At 43.8% G+C, this 25,841-nt stretch overlaps 1 protein-coding gene across 1 annotated transcript in view; it reads right to left on the bottom strand.

Moving 5' to 3' along the window:
- LOC145391400 (protein N-terminal asparagine amidohydrolase-like) overlaps positions 1-25,841 on the bottom strand; it is a 311,923-nt gene that overhangs the window by 142,185 nt on the left and 143,897 nt on the right. The window contains exon 2 of the mRNA XM_080266007.1: positions 3,727-3,980. Coding sequence (XP_080122133.1) covers positions 3,727-3,979 — 253 coding nt within the window. The 5' untranslated portion in view covers position 3,980. The remainder of the gene's footprint in view (positions 1-3,726; positions 3,981-25,841) is intronic.

Consider the following 25,841-nt stretch of genomic DNA (forward strand, 5'->3'; position numbering starts at 1 on the left):
ACAGCTGGATGTTAAGTGGTATGTGGCGAAGGGAAAGTAGAGAGAGAGAGAGAGAGAGGGGGGGAGAACAAAAGAAAATGGGATGATAAATTATGAGAAGACAAAGGGAAGAAGAGGAAGAAAAGAGGAAGTGAAAGGTGTGGGGAGCGAAAGCATAATAAACCAAAGGAGGAGGAGGAGGAGGAGGAGGAGGAGAAGGAGGAGGAGGAGGAGGAGGAGGAGGAGGAGGACACTGAAAAGGGTAAAAAGAGAAAAAAGGGAGGGGGAAGGGAATGGAAAAGCAAAAAACTAATAAATAAATAATGAGAAAGCGAAGGAAAATGGCGAAAGCACGTAGCAGCACAAGACGCAATGAAAGTTAAGAAAATTGAAATCGAGGCAGAAAAATCACGAAGATAATACTGGAAACAGAGACATGAGAGAGGGGGTAGGTAAGAAGAGCCAAAGAGAAGGGAACAAACAACAGAGGGTAAGAATAAGGGAAGAATACTGTGGAAAATCAACGAGGAATATGATACGTGGAAGTAAAAATACAGTAAAGAGAGAGAAGGATGATTGGACGGAAACAGGAGAAACAACGAAAAATGCTGACCAAAGGGGAAAAGGAGGCACTGTCAGTGACTCCGAGTAGTCATCATCATCATCATCATCATCATCATCATACAGCCCAAAGTTGGTCCACTAAAGGATAATCTCTCCACTCGGGAAGTATTACGTAAATCACGCCATGCTGAGTGATGAAGGGCTAGCAATGTGGCTGGTACTGCACTGGAAAGAGGCATACAGGGAAAAAAAAATCTGACTTTTCTTTTTTTTGTAGTGGTGAATGGAAAGCATAGTGAAGGAGGTGAGAATGGAGAGATAGAAGAAAATGTTATAAAGTGAATGATGTAAAAATGGAATATTATATATATATATATATATATATATATATATATATATATATATATATATATATATATATATATATATATATATATATATATATACTGTATAGGCAGAAAAAAAAGATGAAAAAAGGAGTAAGGAGGGAAGGAAGGAGAGAGATGGGAGAACGTAGAAGTAGCTGGAAAAGTAAGCAATCACGGAGTAAATGGTTAGAGGAACAGAAATGAGCAGGCAAAAAAGGGGGTTAGGGAGGAGGTGGGAAAAGGAAGAGTAGGCATAAATGGCGGATATGGAAGAGGATGGGGTAAGAAGAAAAGGGAAGGGAAGAGAATGGAAAAGGAAGGAGTTGGGATAAAATGAGAGTAAGGAAGACGAGAGAGTAGGCAGAAAAGAAGGCAGGGAAGAGGAGGGAATAGGAAGGAGTAGACAGAAAAGGAGAGGTATGGAAAAGGTAGGAGTAGGGCGAAAAGGAGGGTAGGGAAGAGGAAGGAGATGGGAGTAAAGGAGGGTAAGGAAGTGGAAGGAGTGGGGTGACAGGGAGGATAGGAAAGAGGAAAGAGTAGAGAGAAAAGGAGCGGTAGGGAAGAGGAAAGAGTAGGGAGAAAAGGAGGGTAGGGAGGAGGAAGGGGTAGGGAAGGGGAAGGAGTAGGGAGAAATGGAGGGTACGGATGAGGAAGGAGTGGGGAGACTTGGAGAGTAGGGAAGAGGAAAGAGTAGGGAGAAAAGGAGGGGTAGGGAAGAGGGAAGACATGCAGGCTCAGTGAACAAACATGATTCATCAGTAGTTAAACTGGCCGCTGCCTCAGTGCTAAGTGGCAGCTCCCGTCCACATTAGGAAGGGGTGGGGTGGGGCGGGACGGGGAGGGGGTGGGGGAGGAATGGGGGTGTGATGGGTAGGGTGGGGCAGAGTAGGACGAGGCGGGATAGAGTGGGACTAAAAGTGAAAGCGAAACTGAAAGGTGGGGCACTGTGAGAAAATTTGAACGAATGAGATGGAGCGGAGTGGGATATGGCACGTAAAAGACAGGGAAAGGGTGGAGTGGGACAGGACAGGGCTAAGGGGGATAAAGCCAGGTTGTTGATGGACGCCACACAGTGAGGTGAGGCAATGTGGGAAAAAAAAGAAAAAAAGAAAAATGGGTGGAAGGGATAAGATGGTGTTAGGTGGGGGTGGGAAAGTGCGGGGTGGAGAATCGCTGACGGTGGATGTGAAGTGGAGCAATATGATGAAATTAAGACTGGATGGGGAGGGAAGTGGAGGTAGGATGGAGGGTGAAAGGGCTGGGACTGGGTAGAGCAGGGCTATAGTGGCGGACGTGACACTGAAACAGTGTAATGGGAGGAGGCTTAGGCAGTATGAATGAGGATAGGAGTGATATGGAGTGGAGTGTGGGGAAGTTTAGGCTGTTTGAATGAGGCAGAGAGTGATAGGGATTGGAGTAAGATATGCAAGGGGAGGAAAAGAGAGTAGGGGTGCGGTGGGGTGGCGTGGGGCTAATGATAGATGTGAAACTGTGAGGTGAGACAATGTAGGGTGACCTGTATTAATTTCCAAACCTTATCAATTGGTAGAAAATAAAGTACTGTAATGATGATGAATGAGAAAGGTGAACGTAGGGTGGGACAGTGACGACAGCTGTGGAAGAAGGCAGGAAAAGAGGGGACGGAAACGAAGGAGATGAAGAAAGGACGAATGAAAATACACAACGGAGGAAGGGTAGGAATGAAGGGAGGGGTGAGAGGGGGTGGCAGGAGGAAAGAGAAAGTAGGAGTTAGGGAAGGAATGGAAAGAGAGCTGAAGAAAACGACGTGTGTGTGTGTGTGTGTGTGTGTGTGTGTGTGTGTGTGTGTGTGTGTGCATTCGTGAGAGAGAGAGAGAGAGAGAGAGAGAGAGGGGGGGGGCGGGAGGCGGGCGGGGGGGGGCAGAAAGGGAGTGAAGGAAGGAAAAAGAGGAAGCAAAGAGGGAGTGAGTCAGGAAGGGATGTAAAAGGAATGTGCCAAGCCAACCAAGTGACATGGCCACTAAAGAAGGTTAACATCAGCACTGGCGTCTGTCTCTCCCTCGTCAGCACTTCAGCAGGCCTTAGTCAGCCCTACCTTGCCTCCCCAAACACCGTGGAGTCAGCAGTAATAGCGATAAATAGTGTCCACAGAGTTCATCAAATGTAGGAAGGGAAGATGATGAGTCAGAGGGATGGGGGTGTGATTCTGTGGGAGAGGAGAGGGTGTGTGAGAGTGTGTTGAGAGAGAGAGAGAGAGAGATGTGAGCGAGGGTGTGTGAGAGAAAGGATGTGTTAGAGAAAGGGTGTATGGGTGTGCGAAGGAAAGTTGTGACTGAAGAAGAGTGTGAAATAGTGTGGGAGAAAATGAAGATGACAGAAAAGGGTGTAAGGAAATAGTGAATTAGCATGTGAGTGGGAGAGGAAAATATGCTCCATGAAAGGACATACTACTCCTGTCTACTGATTCTACGCATCTTTCTTCTCACTCACATCCCTACACACTGTCCTCTTCCTGTCATCTGTATACGCTTTCAAAACAAATGCAGAACTCGTGATAACTCAGTGCACATGAAAACTTAAGTAATACAATCTCTTCTCTCTCTCTCTCTCTCTCTCTCTCTCTCTCTCTCTCTAAAAGCCTTCAATTACTGTCTGGATGCCAACGGATGTGGCCCATTAAGGTTTAAATCCTGGAGGGGTTTGGGATTCATTGGATGCTCATATATTGCAACGTCGTTCAGGGAAGAGCGATCGGCTGTTGTGAAGAATTACCTGAAGGTTTCACTACATCAGCTGAGTGGATAATACCGTAAAAAAAAATGTTGGTGTGACCTACCTGTGTGCCTGAGTACAGCCATGACGGAGGTGGTGGCGTCGTCAGTCCCGAGGATAAGTAGGTTCTCGTCGTGTGGCACGGTGACGGCGTACTCCCTCTGACGCAGGTACAGCAGCCCCCGCGGCCCTACCTCCTCCGTCATCATAGTGGTGAGGGCGTGCGAGGTCTCCTTCAGCCGCGGCCACGAGCTGTACACGCCTGTCGTGGTGGAGGGCACTTCCTTCACCAGGTGTTCGCCCACTATCAGCACCATCCTGAGGAAATAGAAGAAAAGTAATTATCAGCAATGTCCTCAAGAAACAGAAGAAATATAATCAGTAACACCATCCTGAAGAACAAGTAGAACCATTGTCATCAGAACAGTCCAGAATAAACCTACCAACAATTGTCGGTAACATCCTAAAGAAAAAAATGAATCACTCACCAGCAACATCACCATCCTGAAGAAGGAGCATAAGTATATTATTTAAAGCATGGCAGAGTTAGATGTACACTACAAAAAGGGAATGAACTGCAGATTCGCGTACGTAATAAATTTTCCTTTCTTATCTAGGATTCCTTTTCCGTGGAAGAGCATAATAGCTATACGGTAAATATCTTTATAAAGGGCAAAATTCTGCACTCTCTTTTTCCCGTCCTTCCGGATCATAATTTCGACAAGGAATTTAGGTAAGTTTATGAATCATCGTCTCGGTCAGCACTTTCCTCGCCATGGGTTCGCCCAATATCACCACCATCCTGTGCTAGACGTAGGTGTGGGTTAAATGTGTTTTTAAGTAAGCTAGATGCGCTCGATGTAAAAACGAACCTACGTGCACTCAGTATTAAAACGAAATTAAAACGCTTTGCATATTCTGTAACAGGAAGAACAGAGAAGAAGTGGTTTATCACACTGCTTATGTTTTTGTGAGATTTTCTACACTATTATATAAGGTTAACAGTCCTACGGCCTCTAGAGCAGGGTGAAACTACGGCTTTATGCGCAACTTAGGAAGGTCATCTGCATCATCAACACTCGTAAAAAAGCTGTTTCTTTGTGCAGTTCTCGAGACAACACAGCTTAGTCTGGTTAACACCTTCTTAACACCACCAAGTGGTAGGATCACACAGCCGTCTGTTGGCACGGTCAGCTCGCCGGGGTATAGTTTTCGCCGTTTGTGAACGATCGCTAACGCGCCGGTAAACTGGAAAAAGAAATGTCCCGTGTGGTTTCGTTCATTCTATTCAGATTCACAGTCAGATGATCAAAAAGGGAAAGATAATTTTCTTCATATTTTATATATATATATATATATATATATATATATATATATATATATATATATATATATATATATATATATATATATATATATAATGTCTCTATCTGTCTATCTATCTATCTATACTGTATATATATACTCTTTGTGTTTACATCGTTTCTCTTACACTAAAAGATGTTAAAGAAAATTAAACCAAATTTGAGCTTGTTATACCATACCTTCATGGTTCGTGTGTGTACCAAAACAAAATGAACCATTAAATGAGTTTACTACAGTCATAAATCATCCTTGGTAAGAAGGGAAAAATTACTGATATAATTCCTGGCCACGGCAGCACAGAGGCCGTATTTTCGTCAGCTTAGAGGACTTTCTGGCACCTTTTTCTTACTATCATTGCATATGGCACATCAATATTTTGTTGTATGTTACTTATGTCACCCTTGTTAATAAAAAAAAAAGGCATAAATAGCATAAAAAAGAATAAAGAGGTATAATATGCCAAATAAATCGCCAAGGAACGGGTACTACTCTACCTCCCAAGCTCACAAAAAAAAAAAAAAAAAAAAAAAAAAAAAACAAGACAGTCATTATGGGAAGGGTGCCCCGGCATCGTCATAAATATATTACTGGTAACAAATTCACCAATGCCTTAATTACAAGCACGCCTTTTTTTTTTTCTTTTTTTTAATAATTTCTTCCTTCTTTCATGTTATTTGATTCATCTTATGCGGAACCTATAGTAAGCCCTTTCAAGCAGAGGTGTTCCAAAATATGAACAATGAAACTGATGGAATGTCATGAAGTATATCCACACCTAAATAAATCAGCAATTTCTAACTCGATTTTTTTTTTTTTTTTTGAGGGGGGGAAAGGGAGGGTAATCTGACTTTATCATTTATGGCCTGTGTGGCGGCGATCATATAATATTTTCACCACGAGATGTGAAGATCACTACTGTAGCCAGGGTTGAACTCACTCTTGCTCCTTTATTATAACTTAGCAATGATCCCCAACCCATTCTACCTCGTTTGATGGGTGAGAGAAAGAAGGTGTAATAATTTCGAAGACTAGTAATCAAGTAGTATTATTCCTACTCCTAACACGAAAAAAAAAAAAAAAAAAGTTGTGGGAATTGTCCAGTCTCGCCAAATGATAGCAATTCGACTGGAGGAGGTGGCTTTCTTTCACTAGTAATTGGCACTTGACTCATATTGTTTGTTACTGTAGTTTGAGTTTGTGCCATGCTCTGATAATAACATGGAACAGATGGTAGATTTCAATTATTTCTTTATAAGCTTAACACCAGCATTTTAGACGTTATACAGATTATGAAATGTATACTGCCATATCTGTAAAATGTCCTACTGTTATACCAATACTACTAACCCCCTTCGTATTCATTTTCCTTACCAGTGTATCAGATGTCACCCCCAAAGTTTTAAATCATGCTATCAGTCATTCTTCAAGCTCCCAATAATTCCTTTTAAATCATTCCTTGAAATCATCCAGTCAAATCAATCCCTTTATATCATGCTCTTAAACCACTCTTTAAGTAATGCTCTCAAATCATTCCTTTCTTATTGCCTGTACATAAAAAAAAGATCAATTTAAATCTTGCTCTCAATCATGCCCTATAAACAATGATCTAAAATGACTCTTTAAATCATCCACTCAGATTATGCCCTTTATGTTCTCGGATAATTCCTTTTAAACCAAGCTCCCAAATAATTCCGTTTAAAAATTTCTCTCACACCATTGTCCTTAAAATGCAATATTAAATAATTTCCAAACCTCCTCTCAAATAATTCCCTTAAATGTTGCTTTTATATCATCCACTTGACTACCTCAGCCCGAGAACGTAGCATTTTTATTATTCCTGTTTTCTCTTTACCATTCTATTCAGCTTTGGAGAGTCTTTTCGAACTGAGGGGGTTAGATATAGTTTTTTTTACCTTTCTAGATCAAGAGATTTTTTCCAAGCTAAATGAAATCATCTGGAGGTAGCAAGAATAACCTAAAACAATACGTAATCAAGGAAGACGTTTCCCGCACTAAACAAGGCGGCGACATCTCTCCCAGTCCATCACTCAACCCTCTCATGACAGAACAACTCTGGTAGTCTGTTCCAGCAATACCAAACGATTTTCTTCAGCTAAAAATATCAAGCAGCCTGGAAGTATTGACAGCAACATCATTAACCCTCTTATGATCGAGACTACTCTAGGATTTTAATAAAGGTAATGCCAGACCTCCTTTAATTAACCGAGAATGAGTCATAGGAGCCCGAGGGAGTTAATACCAGGCCAGTCAGGGCGGGGGTGAGTTTATAACAATTTAATGGCGGCCTTTTCATGGCTTTAGGCTCTGCAATAAATCTTCAAGATGTTCAAGCCGTTTTGGGCAGGCCGTCAGAGCTTATGGGTCAACGTGATAATATCTGGTGGAGCGGGAGGGAAAAATATGCACGCCACCACACACAATAAATTAACTTTCTAAACCTGAGTGGCGTTGGCGTTTATTGGGTTACTTATATACCCGGGTTGTGGAAGTAAGTTATCATGAGACTCCCCCACTTTCTCTCTCTCTCTCTCTCTCTCTCTCTCTCTCTCTCTCTCTTTTTCTCTCTGCTTACATTCATGTACCTATCTTTTCTTTTAATAAGAGAACAGAGGAAGGAAAGGCAAGTGAATAAAATAACTATCTGCTTTTCTCTTAATTTTCTTTTTTTTTTTAACCAATTTATTTGTGAGTGCTAAGTGAGTCCTAAACCCCCGCCGCACCAGGAGCCAGGCAACAGTTCAGTCCATAAACTTCCAAAACAACAGAGTAAAAAACAAAAGCCACAACAGCAGCCACAAACACTGCCCAGTAATAAGAGGACAAGGAGCCACGCCATCTGTCACTACCACCACGACAGGAGAGAGAGAGAGAGAGAGAGAGAGAGGGGGGGGGTATTTTCGACATATAGGGTCTGTATATCCACTCCATGCATTAATGGAAAATGGATCAGACACAGTGATGATGATGATGATGATTATAATGATCTCTGTCTTATTCATATTTCTTTCTTTGGCATCTAGTTCGCGAGGGTAAACTTAAGGAACGTGTCTGGAGGAATGCAGTAATCTTTGCTAGGTGCAGTGGTCGAGTAGAGTGAAGAGATGTTGTTTGAGATACATACGGCTGCATCATTACAACTGAGTGCATTGACGGTAATTTGTGGAATGCCCGTAACTAGCAGATGTAATGAGTCAGTACCCCAAATTACATGATTCACTTTCAGTTTTAACAATACAGTCTGTAAAGTCTCGGTAGGGCAAGGAAAATTCATTAACGCTCTGGCTGTCTCGAAAATAGAAAATAAAGCCCTTATGTAGGGTATACATTATCACAGAAATCGGCCAAAAGAATTATTCTAAATTTATGCAATCAAATTCTTCGTCTTTTTGATACTTGGTGTGCTCATACCCTGGATTTCACAAGATCTGTCTACCCTGCCAATTAACTGCTAAATTATTAATGATAATACATCTTTAAAGGGTATATACTTAATGAATCAAATAACTGAGAACTGCTGCTATGGAATATAGTTTTTGTATGTAGATGGTGATTGTCACATTTCAAGAGTGGTTATTCACATTCATATTATAAGTGCATCCATTTCTTTACGACAAGTTTGTCTTAATGCTTGCGCACAGTTACCGTCACTAATTCCTCCATACGTCCAAGGTTCCTACCCACTCGACTGTGACTAATCATACAGTTAGGATTTGACAACTTGAAAGTGTCAAGGAAAAAAAATTACCGGTACTTCAACCGTGTTTTCTTGTCAATATAGTCTTAAAACATAGATAGTGCTGGATAGTATGAGACGGCTTTCGATTTGTGATTTGAAAGTCATCACTGTTTGGACCATTAAGATGAAAACGGGTCCCACACACTCTCCACCCTGCAAAGCCATAATACGATTCACATCACCTCTTGTATAAAAATTTCTAATATCATACACTGCACTTAATGGACATACAGTCCGTGGTACAGTAAGTGGATATGACAAGGGTTATGAGCGTTTGTGAGTCACATTATATCAAGGTGAACGGCGTAAAACCACCTCGTAACAGTGGTCCTACTACGCGCGTACCTACACATTCCCTGCGTACCCACGAAGGCTGATAGATCAAGCCTCTGTACAGGAACTTCTGAACTCAACTGTGTACGTTTAGTGGGGATGAACAATGAAGTACTCTCTGTATGCCAAGGTGATGTGGATAATATTGGCACCTTATTTCTGAGCGAGACTACAGTACTGGCATAATGGCTCTCTTAGTACCCTATTAGTAACGGTAGGGGACATAAAAAACAAGAAGGTTAGTGTGGGTTGGTCAGGTGAGTGTGAGTATGTGAGGGAGGGAGAGGTTGAAAAGGTCTGTGTGCGCTGGTGTACTGGTGGAGTGGGTGGGGTGGGTGGGTTGTGAATGTGTGTGGGGGGGAGGTGCTGATAGGGGTGTGGGTGTGTTCGTGGTATGGGTGAGTTGTGAAAGTTTGGGTGTGTGGGTGTGGGTTTGTTGGGGTTTGTTGGTGGTGTGGGTGAGTTGTGAAAGATTCTGTGTGGTGAGTGTGTGGGTGTGTTTGGAGGTTGGGTGGGTTGTGAAGGTTTGTGTGTGTGGATATGGGTTTGTTGGCAGGGTGGGCTGGTTGTGAAGGTTTGTGTGGGTGTGTTGTGTAAGTGTGTGAGTGTGGGTGTGGGGGGGGGTGAGTGAGAGTCCCCATACACCACCATTGTTCCCACCTCTATTGTTACCTCGTGTGACCTGACCATCAACTTTATTAAGGTCACAACACTACCACACACTACCATACTACCACACTACCACACCACCATACTACCATTCAGCCGCTCCACCACATTACCACATCAGCACACTACCACTCCACCATCATACTAACACCCCACCACACTACTTCACCAACACACTACTACTTCACCAGGCTACCACTGCACCACACTATCACACCAGCACACCATCATACTACCACTCCATACCACACCCACACTACCACTCCAGCAAACTACCACTCCATCACCGCACTACCACTTCACTACCACACTCCCACTACACTACCACACTACCACTCCATTATCACACTACCATTCCACACCCACACTACCACTCCATCACCACACTACCACTCCGCCACACTACTACTCCACTACCACACCATTATCACACTACGACTCCACCACACCACCACTCCACGACCACTTCACCACAAGACCACTCCACCACACGACCACTCAACCATACTACCACTCCACCACCACCACATTACTACTAGTGCTCTTGATTATATGCGTTTAGGTTTATCATCATCATCATCATCATCACTTCCATCATCATCATCGTTAACATCACTGTCAGAAATTAGAGAGAGACAAAGGAAGGAGTAACGAGGGATGAGAGAGAGAGAGAGAGAGAGAGAGAGAGAGAGAGAGAGAGAGAGAGAGAGAGAGAGAGAGAGAGAGAGAGAGAGAAGATAAGGAGCGGAGGAAGAGGGAGGGAGGGGTGAATGAGACCATGAATGAGACAAATATGAGAGAGACTGGAGGGGGGAAGAGGAGGGGGACTATTTGGGATGATGGACTCGCATATAAAATGTTTATGACGGAGGGAGGAGGAGGAGGAGGAGGAGAAGGAGGAGGAGGACGAGGACGAGGAGGAGGACGAGGACGAGGACGAGGAGGAGGGAAGAGGAAGAGAAATGAAACGAGAGGAGAAAATTACGATAATCCGGATAAGTGGAAGGAGGAGATGAGATGGAGGGAGAGGGGATGAAGAAAGAAGGAAGAGGAGAAGGAAGAGTAGGAACATCAAAACTGGGAGGAAAGAATACAGTTAAGAAGGAAGGACAGAGTTTTTGAGACAGAGGAAGGGAGAACTGGAGGGCGATGGAGTAGAGGAGGGTAGAGAAGCGAGGAAGAGAAATTATAAAAAGAAATCAGAGGGCTGCACGAGGGGGGAAAAAAAGGAAGGAAAAAAGAGGGGGGGGGTCTCAAAGAAAATGAGGAACGTTCGAGTAAATGAAAAATAATGACAGGAGGGAAGGGGAATGCGAGAATGATGGAAATGAATAGCGTAGATAATGGTCTAAACTAGAGAGTAGAAATTATGTGGAGAAGAGGGAAAAAATGGATGAGAGAGAGGGAAGCCCCAGCCTGAAGAGCTGAATGGATAATATTGGATAAGAGAAAGGAGAGGTAACGCAGGAGAAGATGGTAGAAATCAGAGAGAATATGTAATACACCGATGAGTGAAAAAAAGGCTACGAAAGGAACTGAGGGTGGTGAAATTAACTAAGAGAATTTCTAACCTTGGGGAACCGAAGTGATCCCATTAATTAATTAAAACTGTGTATCGGCATTCAGAATAAAATTAGCATATCTTAGCCATCACTTGGAGGTTAGAAAGAGTTGGTAGAGAGAAACTGGTTCGATAAAATACGAGGTTTGCAGAGAAAATGATGATAAAAAAAAAAAAAAGAGGTTGTTAGATAGATTAAAGCCTGTTATTGAGTATAAGTTCATTGAGAAAATAAGACTCTGTGGATTACAAAAGATTTAACTGATCGAGAGAAGAATCATGAAAGATTGGAGCTAAGTGATCAGAAGACCCGCAAAAAAGAAATTGAGAAATTAGGAAGGCTGAGATTGAAAATACACAAGTTGTTGGTTGTTGTGGCGACTCCTTGTTTCAATGAGATTTAGCCTTTGAATGGGATGGTGATTTATTTTTAGTTTATTCTTGCTATCTCAGGCGATTTTGTTAAATTCTGGGAAGAGATTTGTAATGATTGAATCTGAATGAACCACCGTCAACCCTTATGCAGCCTGATTTTTCGCCCTACGCTAAATACATTAGCTTGAAGGAAGAATGAATAACATATAGATGACGTCCTGGGAATAAAGGAGTTAATCAAACAACGCACTGAACTCTGATCAGTGGAACGGAGCAAAGAATCATTTTATTCAGTGGATCCCCAGTACCTCGAGGCAGGAGGTGAGAATGGAGTTGTGCTATTGAGGCCACTGCGATGCTGGCTTCTGACCTATAATCTTTAAATCAGACATGCATGCTCACCCAGGCTAGGAATAATTCGTGAGGAAATTTCGTTATTAGCCTAAATATAGCATCTCAGGTGACTGGGTAACATTTACAGGTTAATGGTGACTAAGAACACTCTTGATGCAGCAACCCAGCACATCAAGAACTTATAAATTTGATTATAGACAATTTATATAGGTCTTATGATATAAGATGTTCTTATATTATTACAAGAGTGTTGCAAAATAACTACCAGTTTAATGGAATCCAGAGTTCAGCGCCGTGATCAGGCCTATGCTTCCATATAAAAGTTGGAATCGTAGGGCACTGTTATTTCGATATATCATTTCCTAATTTCCCAACATTATTAGGTTAAAACCCTGACAATGACGACTTATACGAGTGTTTTTGTTAGTCAGGCAATTTTGTTTCGGAGAGATTACTTGTAACGGAAAAGCTAATAGCTGTTTCGAAAACTAAACAAATATATTTTTTCACTCTGCAAACAATAAGACGATAGACATAAAGCATGGTTAAAAAGTATTATATTTTGCATCTATTTACAAAGCACTGAAAACATGACAGGCAAGAGGAGTGGAGAGAGATAATCAGACAGAAACGTAAGCAAGAACATGACGCAGTGATGTGAGGCAAGCAGGTGAAGCATGAGAGTGGGGTCAAAGGATGAGACAGGGATTTGAGGCTGGTTAAGGCATGAGGATGATACGAGGATGCCGAGGAAGAGGAGTAATTATGTAAGACGAAGATGCAGTACAGAAGATTAATTGGGGGGACGCAGGAAAGTCAGGTGGTGGGACGGATGTGAGGCATTAAGGAGATGAGTGACGGAGATAATGCAAGTGGGAGGATGAGTGAGATGAGTGGGGGGATGAGTGAGCAGAATGGGAAAACATAGGGAAGAAATATACTCTAAAGACGATCAGATAAAGTGCCTGAAAACTCTTATATAATATGTCTTGACAAATGATGGTTCGTGAGATGAATGAGAGAAGACTGAAAAGAATAAGAGAACACAAAAGATAGAAAAAGCTCCACAGACAATCAGACAAAGCTCTAAAAAACATTCAGACTCACACACTTTTCCTTGACTACTGGAGAGTGAGTGAGCTGAGTGACGGAGATACTGGAAGAGAGAGGATGAGTGAGCTGAGTGGGGGGAGACTGAGAAACAAAAGAGAACTCCAGATATTAACTACCAAGACGACCATATGACCCTACCAGATGAAGCTATTATCCCCCTTCATGCCGAGGATGTCTAACATTTTTTTTATCCTTGCTCTCTACAGACTACTGCCTGACTCTTCCCTTAATCCAGGAGAGTGGCTTAGTGTTGAAGGCAGGGTAACTGTAAATGACCCTTCAATTATTAAAAAAAAAAAAAAAAAAAAATCCTGAACTGAAAAGAAAGTATGGATAAACATGTAACATTTAAAACACCACTGTATCAAAGGGGTTAGGTTACTGTATCATCATTATATTTATCTATCTATCTGTCTATTGCATCCACCTCTGAGCATACATTAAATTTCGTTCCCTTACGCCTATCAGTCCTCCTACGCACCACATATTTCACACACCCTACTCGAACTCTCACCCTCACCCACACAAGGAATACCGGCAGTGTTCAGTAAAAGCTCTGGGTAAATATATATAATTTTCAATAATTTGATGGCTTCTTTCAGGGACGTATCTGTCCCTGAAGGTCGACAGCCGATGTTTTAAACGGTATATTAACACTCCCAGGGTCAAAAAAAAAAAAAAAAAAAAAAAAAAATCTAGTATTGCATTCCAGTAATTTCAGACGATTTTATTCAGCTTGGAGTCAGTCACACGAGCCTCAGAGGTAATACTGTCACTATTACCCTTTTCATACTCGTTAAAACTGTTGCTTTTTATATCGGCTAGAATCAGACGGTTTCACCTAACTGGAAGTGTCATAGGAGCCTAAGTTAAACCCTTTACAACTGGGAAATCTTTGATATTTCACTCCTACTACCACCAGACGGTTTTATTAGATTTAGGGAGGCTTTTCAAACAATGACCCCTTCACAATGAGGGCTCTGTCGTAGCCTAACAGCGTGGTAGGCACGTGAGGCAGAGATGAGGTAGGCAGGAAAGGGGGGAGGCAGCAGTTGAGGCAGAGATGAGGGATGGAGATGAGGTAGGTAGGCTGGAAGGAAAGGAGGCAGGAGGTGAGGCAGGTTCAGTGACTGCCTGGGGCCACCATCTCCTCAGGGCACCTCCCTAATTGCACTGTAATTACTGTCTTCCACCCCAACATACCCTCCTGCCTCACCATACCTGCCTCACCACACCTACCTCACCACCCCAGCCTCGCCATACATGCTTCACCACACTCACCTCTCACATTAGTCTCACTACACTCTCACCACACCTGTCTCACCATACGCTCTTTCATTACAGCATCCCAGTCACCGCAGATACTATGCCACACTCTAAACCACCCTCACATTTAGCATCTCTCACTCACACACACACACACACACACACACACACACACACACACCGTCACTTTCACACTTGCATACTTTTTTCAAACATACACTCACACACATACATTCACACTTGCACATTTTCTCTCACCATCTCCCGCACTCTCCCTGGCCTTCCCTTTCCTCCATTTACTAAACCTTCATTGCCACTCCATCAGCACCACTCACATAACGTATCATTCACTCCCACACTTATTCCCACTATCTCCCTTATTCTCACACTTACAAACACCGTCCCACTCAATCCTAAACTCACATCCATCATCCAGCTCAATCCCACACTTTCATCCATCATCCCACTCAGCCCTAAACTTACATCCATCACTCCACTCATTCCCACACTTACAGAAATCGTTCACCTCAGTCCCACACCTACTTCAATCACCCCACTCATTCCCACACTTACACCCATCATCTCCCACTCAATCCCACACTTAAACCTACCAGCCTAGCCCTCACCTCTCAAATCTGCATTCACCATACCCCCCCACTTACACACACACACACACACACACACACACACACACACACACACTATAAACAAAACAGCTAGTGTTACAGCCAGCCTTCCCAACCTAATCAACAGAAGGAGTGGTTCACCTGTTGAGTCACCGACCTTGTAGCACGTGTACTGATCGCGCCCTTCAACCCTGAACTATACGCCTGAAATGAAGTGTTGGAGCGGGAGTAGGTGAGCTCTTGTGGACTGGAATAATGAAGGTGAGCTGAAGTAGTGAGCTCTTCTGGCATGATATAAAGAAGGTGAGCTGAGGTTGGAGCTTCCGTGGGATGTAGTAAAAAGTGTGAGCTAAATTATCTATCCCTTTTGGCATGAAGTACAGTAGGTGAGCAGAAGTAGTGAGCTCTTCTGGACTGATATACGGCAAGGGAGCTCTGGTGGCCTGAAGTGCCTAAGTGAGCTCTTGTGTTTAGAAATGAGAAAGTAGGTGAGCTGAGGTAGATGAACTCTTTGGGATTGAAATAAATTAGGTGAGCTCGTGTGGCCTGAAATACATTAGGTGAGCTTTGGAAATCATCTAACTGAGAATCGTCTTTGGTGGAAACAATCGTCCATCAGGGAATCGTCCTTGTGAGAATTAGCCAAGAATATTGGCGTGTGGTTTGCTGAAATAAACTGGTGAGAAAAAGGCGCTACGGAGAGCCACCTTAGTCGATAAGAATATACAACCCTCAGCTTCTCTCCTGTGTTGCAAGTACGGCGCCAGAGTCAACACTAAACTTTTTGCCTGTCTGCCGGAGTGTGTGAGCATATATCATCATTCATCTTCAGTCACTGAATGGAAGTGGTAGTGACTGACCAAAAATTTAACTTTATAATTGTGTTGTGGGACTGTCGGGACGTAAATTGCCCCTCTGGTCCCATGATGTATTTTTCGATTTATTCATACTACTTCCAGACGATTTTATATACGGTAGGTTGAGTGAGACTTTTCAAAATTGAGGGATAGAAAATATCGCCTTTCATAAACCCTTCAGCATGAGAGGGCTTTCCTGAACTGAATTAATTTGTCTGGAGATAGCATGAATAAAATGTAAAAATATGTCTCCGGAGTAAATTGGATAATAACATCTGGGAAGGAGGGAAGGATCTGAAGGAGCAGGAGAGACAAAACCCGATCAAGGAGTGAGACATTTTAACAGTACGAGTACCTCCTACATTCTTGCTGCTACCCGCTGGATCTGTTTAACTTGGGAGTAGCTTCTCGATTCCTGAGAGATATGAACCAGTCTCCAGTAAGTCTCTAAGGTCGTGGAAAATCTTAAACTATCCTATTTTTGGTAGGGGGAAGGGAATCTAGAAGGATGAGAAGAGATAAGGAGGGAGAAATAGGTTACGAAGGAGAGAGAATGGGAGTTGGGGATGAGGCTGAGAGAGGAAAAAGGGGAAACGAAAAATGTGCTGCAGAAGTGATATGAGTGGTGGGGTGAGGTGTGGTGAGAGACGTGGTGAGGGGAGAGATGTGGTGAGGTGAAGTGTGGTGAGAGACTTAGTGAGGGGAAAGGTGTGTTGAGGTGAGGTGTGGTGAGAAACGTAATGAGGGGAGAGGTGTGGTGAAATGTGAGATGAGGTGAAATGACGTGAATGGTGTGGTGAAGGTGAGGCGTGGTGAGAAGTAAGGTTGTATCAGTTAATTGCTTTCCCCATAACCTTGAGTCCACCAGGCAGTGATGAGGTAAGAGGGGGGAGGGCTTGAGGGAGAGAGAAGGGGGCATGGGGGAGGGGCGTAAGGGAGAGGGAAGGGGACATAGGAGAAGGAGAAAAGGGTATCAGGGATGGGGAAAGGGCTTAAGGGAAGTGCAAAGGGAGAAAAGTGCATAAGAGAGGAGGAAAGACTGGGATAAAAGAGGGGACGACTGGTATAACACGGGGGAAGGAGGCATAAGGAAGGGGGAAAGGCGGAAAGGGAACGTAAAGGAGGGGGTGAGGAGGGGAGCATAAAGGTGGGGGGAAATGAGTGAAAACAAGAAAGAGGGGAGAAGGGCAAGTAAACAAAAATGAGAAGTAAGGAGAGAGCGATGATAAGGACGATAAGAATATGGAAGAGCAAGACAAAGACAGTGAAGGAAATAACACGAAGCTGGGCCATCAAGATTAACGATGATAATTATGAAAGGAGGAAAATAATGCACAAAGAGATGGAAGAGTGAACAAAGAGGATGAGAATGAAGGAAGAGCGAAGATGGGGCATAAAGAATAATAACACTCTGGAATACAAAGCGATACTGAAAGATATGAGGAATGAACATGGAGAAAGGGATGGAGCAATAGGGACACAGAAAAAAACGAAGGTATGGAAGCAGGAAAATGATGCTGAAAGGGATGGAAAAATGAGCAACGAGAAGGGAAAGATGCATAAGAAGAGGGGTGGAGAGGGCGAACAGATAAAAAAAAAAATGAAAACGAAAAATGATAATGAATTGGAAAGTGGAAATGAAAAGTTGAGTGAAAAGAGGTGTGGCCAACTAACTACACCTCTCCAGCCTGAGTACATGTTTTATAATATTTTTGCTGCTGCCAGACGATATTATTTATTTGTGAGACTTTAAAAGTTTGGGGTTTCATATAGCACTTTTCACCTTAATACGGCCCAGGTTTTTGTTCTTTTGCTACATATTTCACGCTGTCCAGTGGTGGCAAGAGACAATGCTGCGGCTCTACATATTTCCCGTAACACTTCCTCGTGGCTACCATCATATTCTAAGGTTAATCTTCTCTTACATTTCAGCATTCATGATGGAAAAGATGGCAATTTTATGCCAAGTTAATGTAAAAAGAGCATAACATGTATGAGACTGATGTTAATCTCATGTTACAAATGAGCATTCAAGACGGAAAGTTGACAATTTAAGGCCACGTTAAAGTGAAGAGTATATCAAGCATAAGATTTACCATGGGCGTAATCATTGGCGTAATGTGAGCGTTGGGGAAGACAGGAAACGGGCTTGAGAAAAGAAGCAACACTGGACTTGACCCCTTCAATTCGAGAACATATTTTCTAGTTTAGTTTTATTACTACTACCACACGATTTTTTGAGTTGGGTGGGGGGCAGATACAGCATTCACGAATCCCTAGACTGCAAAATGTCCCAAAATGTCCATAAACGTGTACCAAGAAATAAATTAAATCACCCCAAAGTAGCAAGATTAAAGAAAAAATCCGCAACATTAAAACAACTAAATCCGTCATGGAACTGAAGAGGTTAAGACAGGGCGTGGTCGGGCGAGGCTAAGAGCGGGAGAGCCAATAGACCTTGAGGCCGCCCAGAGTGACTAAACACGACCCTCTGGAGGCCACTGGGTGAAGATGGCGGAGGGAGAGGGGTGGCGAGGAGAAAACAGTATGGGAGGAGGGAGAGAGCCTGTTGAGAGAGAAGAGTAGAGGGAGAAGAGAGGGAGAAGAGAGGGAGAGGAAGGGTGGAGAAGAGAACGTCTTGTAGTGAATGGGTTAGCGGAAGTTATATGAATTTCCTGAATGTAATCGTCAGGGGAAAGTAAAGATATAATACAAAAGACGTCCTAAGGCTCAAGGGGTGGATTGTGTCTTGGCTGCTCTGTTAGGTGGCCGTCAACAGAGGAGGGTCGTGAGGGAAGGAGGGAAGCACAAGGTTGAGGCGAGGAGGTTGGGTCATGACAACTGGGGCATTTCGTGAGGGAGGGTTATATGTATGGCAGTAGGAGTGTGTATGAGGAAGGGGGGAGTGTGTGTGTGTGTGTGTGTGTGTGTGTGTGTGTGTGTGTGTGTGTGTGTGTGTGTGTGTGTGTGTGTGTGTGTGTGTGTGTGTGTGTGTGTGTGTGTGTGTGTGTGTGTGTGTGTGTGTGTGTGTGTGTGTGTGTGTGTGTGTGTGTGTGTGTGTGTGTGTGTGTGTGTGTGTGTGTGTGTGTGTGTGTGTGTGTGTGTGTGTGTGTGTGTGTGTGTGTGTGTGTGTGTGTGTGTGTGTGTGTGTGTGTGTGTGTGTGTGTGTGTGTGTGTGTGTGTGTGTGTGTGTGTGTGTGTGTGTGTGTGTGTGTGTGTGTGTGTGTGTGTGTGTGTGTGTGTGTGTGTGTGTGTGTGTGTGTGTGTGTGTGTGTGTGTGTGTGTGTGTGTGTGTGTGTGAGTGTGTGTGTGTGTGTGTGTGTGTGTGTGTGTGTGTGTGTGTGTGTGTGTGTGTGTGTGTGTGTGTGTGTGTGTGTGTGTGTGTGTGTGTGTGTGTGTGTGTGTGTGTGTGCGCGCGCGCGCGCGTAGACAGAACCATCTCTCTTAACCCCTTTAACCCGAGGTAGTTTGTCATGGTATATTTTTGCCGTGACATCAAGATTATTTTTCAGTTTAGGAGATGCTTCCCGAAACTGAAGGGTTAAATACAGTTTTCAATTACACCTTCAGTACGAGAGGCCTATCCTAAGCTGAGTAAAATCGTCTGGAAATAGAAGAATAAACTAAGAAATATGTCACCTTTTTGCCTCATGAAGTAATCTTGTTTCTTCCTTCAGTTCATTCCAAGTCCTATCTTTCGTCTCTAACCATCCCCTTCCTGTCTTTTCCTATCTCTTTACTTCCTGGTGACATCGCTCTGGTCCTTGTATCTCACTTTTTTGTCTTTTTCCATCGCCAGCTTAATTTGTTCATTCATCTCTGCTTTCCACCCTCTCATCACCAATCTTCGTTTCCACTGCACACCCCATCATTACTCCCTAAACCTTCCTTCTTCCCTCCATCTCCCTCTCTCCTTCCCATATTCTCTCTCCTTCCCTTACCTGTCTCTTTTCTCCCTTCTCTCTCCTTCCCTTACCTGTCTCTTTTCTCCCTTCTCTCTCCTCCCTTTCATCACCCTTCTCTGTTTCTCTCTCTCACTTCTTTAACCTATCCTCATCAATTTCCACGTCTATCGCTTACTCTCTCTCATTCTCACCTACTACCTGTCTCATTTGCTTCATTCCTTACCTGTTTGTCCTTCTTCTCCTCTGCCTTTCCAACCTCTCTTCATTTTCCTTCCTTCCCTTTTCTTCTTTCCCTTACCTCTCTAAGCTTTCCTGCCTCCTTTTCCCCTTTTCTCCATCACTTTCCTTTCTTCTCACACCCCTCTTCACATCCCTCCATCTCCTTCTCCAATAACCTCTCCCCTTCCCTTCTTCATTCTTATTCAGTTCCCTCCCTCTCCCCGTTTCTTTCTCCCCCCATTCACTCCCTCTCTCTCTTTTCCTTCCCTCATTTTCCCCCTGTCCGTCCCTCACCCCTATTGAGTTCCCTCCCTCTCCCCGTCTCCTTCCCTCCCTCCCTCCTTTCTCTCTCTCTCTCTCTCTCTCTCTCTCCTTCCCTCACCCTTCTCCCTTCCTCCCTTTGCCTCCCTCCCCACCTAACTGTACTGAGGCCATTGGGGTGGAACAGCATCAGGTCCCAATGCAAATTAATTATCTATACGTGACTGTAAGAGGGAGGGAGGGAGAGTGGGTGGGAGGGAGGGAGGGAGAGAGGGAGGGATGGTTAAGAAGCGAGATAGGGAGGGGCTGGATGAGAGGTGAGGAAGGAAAGGGTGGAAAGGTGAGGATAGAAGGAGGGAAGGAGGGAGGGGTGAGAGGTAAGGAGGGAAGAGAGAAGGGTGAGAGGTGTGGAAGGAAGGGGGGATGAGAAGTGAGGAAGGAGAGAGGGGTGAGAGGTGAGAATGGAGAGAGAGGTGAAAGGTGAGGAAGGAGAGAGGGATGAGAGGTGAGGAAGGAGGGAGAGGTGAGAGGCGAGGAAGGAAAGAGGGGTGAGAGGTGAGGAAGGAGAGAGGAGTGAGAGGTGAGGAAGGAGAGAGGGGTGAGAGGTGAGGAAGGAAGGATGGGTGAGAGGTGAGGAAGAAAGGAAGAGAAAGGTGTGAAGAAAGGACGGGGTAAGAGGCATGGGAGGATGGAGGGATGAGAGGTGTGAGAGGAGGGAGAGTGAGGGGTTTTGAATGCAGGAAAAGTGAGAAGTGAGGAACAAGGGTGAGAGGCGTGAGAAATAGGGAAGTAAGGGAAAGGAAGGAAGAATTGAGAGGTGAGCAAAATGAGGGGGCTGGTGAGAAGGGTGAAAGTGGTGAGAGGGGAGGGAGGAGAGAGAGGAAGGAGATGAGAGATGAGGAATGAGGAGAGGGATGAGAGGTGTTAGAGGGAATGATGGAAAGGGGGGGAAGAGGCAAGGTGTGAAGAAGAGAAAAATATAAAAGAGGTGATAATAAAAGAAAGAGGAAGTACGAGAGGCAGAGGAAGAGGAAATGATGGGGAAGAAATAATATTGTGATGAACATGGGACGTAAGAGATGAAATGTTATGTGGCAAGCTGGAATGTGTGATGGAAAAAGGAAGGGAAAGGAAGGGAAGGGAAGGGAAGGGAAGGGAAGGGAAGGGAAGGGAAGGGAAGGGAAGGGAAGGGAAGGGAAGGGAAGGGAAGGGAAAGGAAGGGAAGGGAAGAGAAGGAAAGGGAAAGGAAAGGAAGAGAAAGGAAGGGGGAATGTACTTATTATGAAAGTTTGAATTTGTAAAGATAGCTTGTGCGCAGCCAGTATTTGGCCAAAAGAACAGGAAAAGAGAGTGACGGAGAAGATGAGTTAGGGGGGGATAAAGATTTATCAGAAAAGTGGGAAAATAAGAGACAATGAAAAAAAAAAAAAGAGGGTGAGAAAAGAAGGAAGTGAGGAAAAAACGTGAGAAAAGGAGGGAGGAAATATAAAAGTGACAAAAGAGAGGAGAATGAGGAAACGATTCAAAAATGCTCTCCAAATCTGCGGCAGACAACTACGAAATAACCTATCCATTACAAGGGTGTGGTCGTTCATGCTTCAGGCCTCTTTCCTATGAAGACTAAAAAAACGCAGCCAGAGTGAGAAATAATTACGTGTCGTGAGCAATATTCGATTCTTTTATATTTTCTTATTTCTCGATTCCTGCTTTTCATCCCATCATTTGATTTCTTATTATCTCTTCATCCTTCCTCTCTCCTCCCTCCTTTTTCTCCATCCCCTCCTTCCTTAATTTCCCTCCTATCCCTCAGTCCTTTCCCCTCTCCTCCCTCCTGTCACGCCACTCTTTCCTCTCTTCTCCCTAGTTTCGCTCCATCTTCTCCTCCCCTCCCTTCTTTCACTCCAGCATTTCCTTTCTTCTCCCTCCTTCCCCTCCATCATTTTCTAGCTTCTCCTTCCTTTTCCTCCAACATTTTTTTCCCTCCTGGTCTTGCACTCATCCTTTCCAGTCTTCATTCTAGTTTTCCCCCATCCTTTACGCTCTCCTCCTTTTCTCCCTCATTCTTTCCTCTCTTCTCCTTTTTCCTCCATATTTTCTTCTCTTCTTCCTTCTTTCCTTACATCCTTCGCTGACTTCCTCTATTCTACCTTGGGGTGAGAGAGAGAGAGAGAGAGAGAGAGAGAGAGAGAGAGAGAGAGAGAGAGAGAGAGAGAGAGAGAGAGAGAGAGAGAGAGAGAGAGAGAGAGAGAGAGAGAGTCATCCGGGAGAGGCATTACGGGGCAGAAATTCGACACTGGAGGAGAAAAGACGAGGAGTAGGAGAGTAAAGCTACCTGGAAGAAGACGAGGAGGAGGAGGAGGAGGAGGAGGAGGAGGAGGAGACAGAAGCTGCGGGTGGGGAATGAGAAGATAATAATGCAGAAGAGAGAAGAAAGGTAAACCAAAAAGCGAGAGAGAGAGAGAGAGAGAGAGAGAGGGTTTTATAATGCAAGACTGATAATTAGCCTCATGCTGAGTGGAAGGAAGGTAACCTGCGTAGTTTTGTATTGGTGTGTTATTTCTTTTATTATAAAAGCCAAATTTCTTGTTGGTATGGGGGTCTCCTACCTCTAATGCCTTTTCCTCATCGATTTATTTTGCAGACCACACCTTAAAAATCGTACTATGTTTCTAGACTAAGTACACTACCCTCTGGCCTTTACGCTCCGGATAGGATAGTAATGGATTGGATGAGGGATGGATAGATGTATGCATAAAGACACAAAGGGCATATAAGAGAAAGTCCGGTGCATAATGGAAGATAAATCGCTAAAGAAGAGGCACTACGAAATCTATGCGTATGAAAACACAGACGCCAGACTCACGAATCATCGGTAGTACCTCATGTTCATTCGGCCGGGAATATTGTACTGGGGAACTATAGCTCTAGAGTCACTATATAAACAGATGCCTGGTTTTTTGTAAGCTGTGGTCAATAAACATACCTATCTATCGGTCTATCTAACTTTCTATCTCAGGATGTAACAGCATCACGTCTTCAGACAAATCTTCCTCTGTCTTCTCTCCAGGGGACGCGATTGACGGAATGAGACGGAGGTGAGTATGGAAACTAGCAAAGCCAGTGGATTAATGTTTAAGTGGACAGAAGAATGTAGGTAATAAAGAAAAATCCGTGAAACAGATCTTTGCGTTTAGAGATACAGTACTTTGTACAGTTGCTGACAATATTTATATCTCTTCTTTTCATTCCAACAGTTATGAAACTCTTACTCAACATTCTGAAAAGTTTGTTGGGCTCCTGCGGTCTCATTACTGGGAATGGATATTCACTGCAAATATTACTGTAATTTACCGTTGCTGTTGTTGCTGTGGCCCCAGGCTCATCTGGACGTGAACCAGACAGACTGCAGGCCGAAGCTGCCATTCTACAGTCCAATATCATCCTTTTGGGCTGCAGGAGAAGACTTAGAGATATTTATATAAGTAGGCAGCTCCAACGCCCGCCCATATCGGTACTAATAGATGAAATTAATTAACATCTGTGTTCACAACTGTACATGCTTACGTAGGTCAACATTTTTCACCTGATGTGGGGAGTGTAAAGAAATTAAAAAACTGACAAGGTTCCAAAGCAAAACCAAAATTTAAACTAAAAATAGAGAGAAAATAAAAACAAGAGAATGGGATCAGAGAACAGTCATCAAAATATACTTAACGCCAGTCTAATTAAAGAAAAATAGGTAAGACTAATATGGGTAGGTGAGAGCGCGGGATGAATGGCGCCTAAACTTTGCGTTGGCGGTGGAGTGTTTGCAAGGGAAGGCCAGGAGAGAACAAAAATGAAGCCATGTTTTCTTGACCGCATTCTCGCTGGCTTCGGGAGATTTCGTATAACCTGTCTCTTAGCGATTTATTTTCACCTACTGCACTTTAATATACTCCTGTATGTAAATGAGGTAGACTAATTTTTGGCTGGTTTCGGGGGATTTCGTAAAACCTGTAACTCAGCGATTTATTTTGGCATACTGCAGTTTAACACCCTCTTGTACGTAATTGACGTAGATTAATTTTCGTTGGCTTAGGGAGATTTCGTAAAACCTCTCTCTCAACGATTTATTTTGTCGTTTAGCATCTTATTATTCTCCTATGTGATAATGAGTTAAACTAAATCCACACATGCTGCTGTAAATAATAATCATTTTTTTTTTCCAGTCTCTCTCTTTCCAATCTCAATTTTTTTTTTGTATTCTATTCGTTTGTTGATTTCCTTTATTTTTATTTTTATTTTTATTTTATTTTTTGTCCACAACACTTTCTTCTGATAAAGCCTGAAAGAGAATCATGTATAAATGCTGGTTATGTAATGAGAGAGAGAGAGAGAGAGAGAGAGAGAGAGAGAGAGAGAGAGAGAGAGAGAGAGAGAGAGAGAGAGATTTTATTCCAGGTAACACCATACGATTTTAGTCAACCAAGAGCGAGTCACAGAAGCTTACGATTTTAATACTGCCACCATCAACTCTCTCATAGTCAGGTCAACTCTAGGATTGTATTGCAGGTAACACCATACGATTTCATTCAAGGAGTCCAAAATCGTCTGGGTATGGAATGTAGAAAATATATATATAAAAAAAAATCCTTGAACTGAAGAAGTTAAACAAGACGAAGGGAAAGAGAAAAGGAAGACGGAGGGGAGGAGGAGGAAGAGGAAGAGAGGAAAACAGTTCTTTACTTTACCCTCTCTCTCTCTTTCTCCGGTAATCTTGCTTCCGTGGCAGGTCACCCCCATGTCAATGAACCCTCCCCCTCCCCCTCCCCCTCTCCCACCCCTCCCCCTCTCCCTCCCCCTCCCCCTCTCCCACCCCTCCCCATCCCCCTCCCCCTCTCCCACCCATCCCCATCTCCCTCCCCCTCTCCCACCCCTCCCCCTCTTCCCCTTTACATAATTATCCCCCACCTCCTCACCCGCTCTTTCCCCCTTTATCACCCCTCCTCATGTCATTATTCCTCCCCCATTTACTCTCTCCTCCCCCCCCTCTTGCTATCTCCCCTCTCTTATTCTCTCTTCCCCCTTCCCCTTCTCCTCTCCCTCTTCCCCCACCCACTCTTTAACATTCCCCATCCTCTTTTTCTCCCCCTCTTTACAAACTTATCCCCCTACCCTCACCTCCAACCCCACCCTCTACCTCAGCACCCCTCCTCATCTCATTATATCCCCCTTCTTACTATCCTCCCCCCCTCCTCCTCCTCCTCCTCCTACTTTCTTCTTTTTCTTCTTCTTTTTCTTCTTCATGAATTTATTCTCCTCCCCTTGCCATCCTCTCATGCTCCCCTTCCTCGTCTTCCCAATTGTGACTTATTTTCCTCCCTCCACCCTCTCCACTCCCCTCCCCTTCCCTCTGCTACCCACCCCCTCCCTAACCTCATTCTGTCTCACTTTCCCCTCAGTCATCGTAGGAAATATGTCTACTTATCTGTTTCCCTCTCTCCCTCCCTTCCTTCCTCCTTCCCTCCTCGCCCCC

Source organism: Coenobita brevimanus, chromosome 18 (genome assembly GCF_032717465.1).
Source record: "Coenobita brevimanus isolate Jiangsu-jjx chromosome 18, ASM3271746v2, whole genome shotgun sequence".
Classification (NCBI taxonomy): Eukaryota; Metazoa; Arthropoda; class Malacostraca; order Decapoda; family Coenobitidae; genus Coenobita; species Coenobita brevimanus.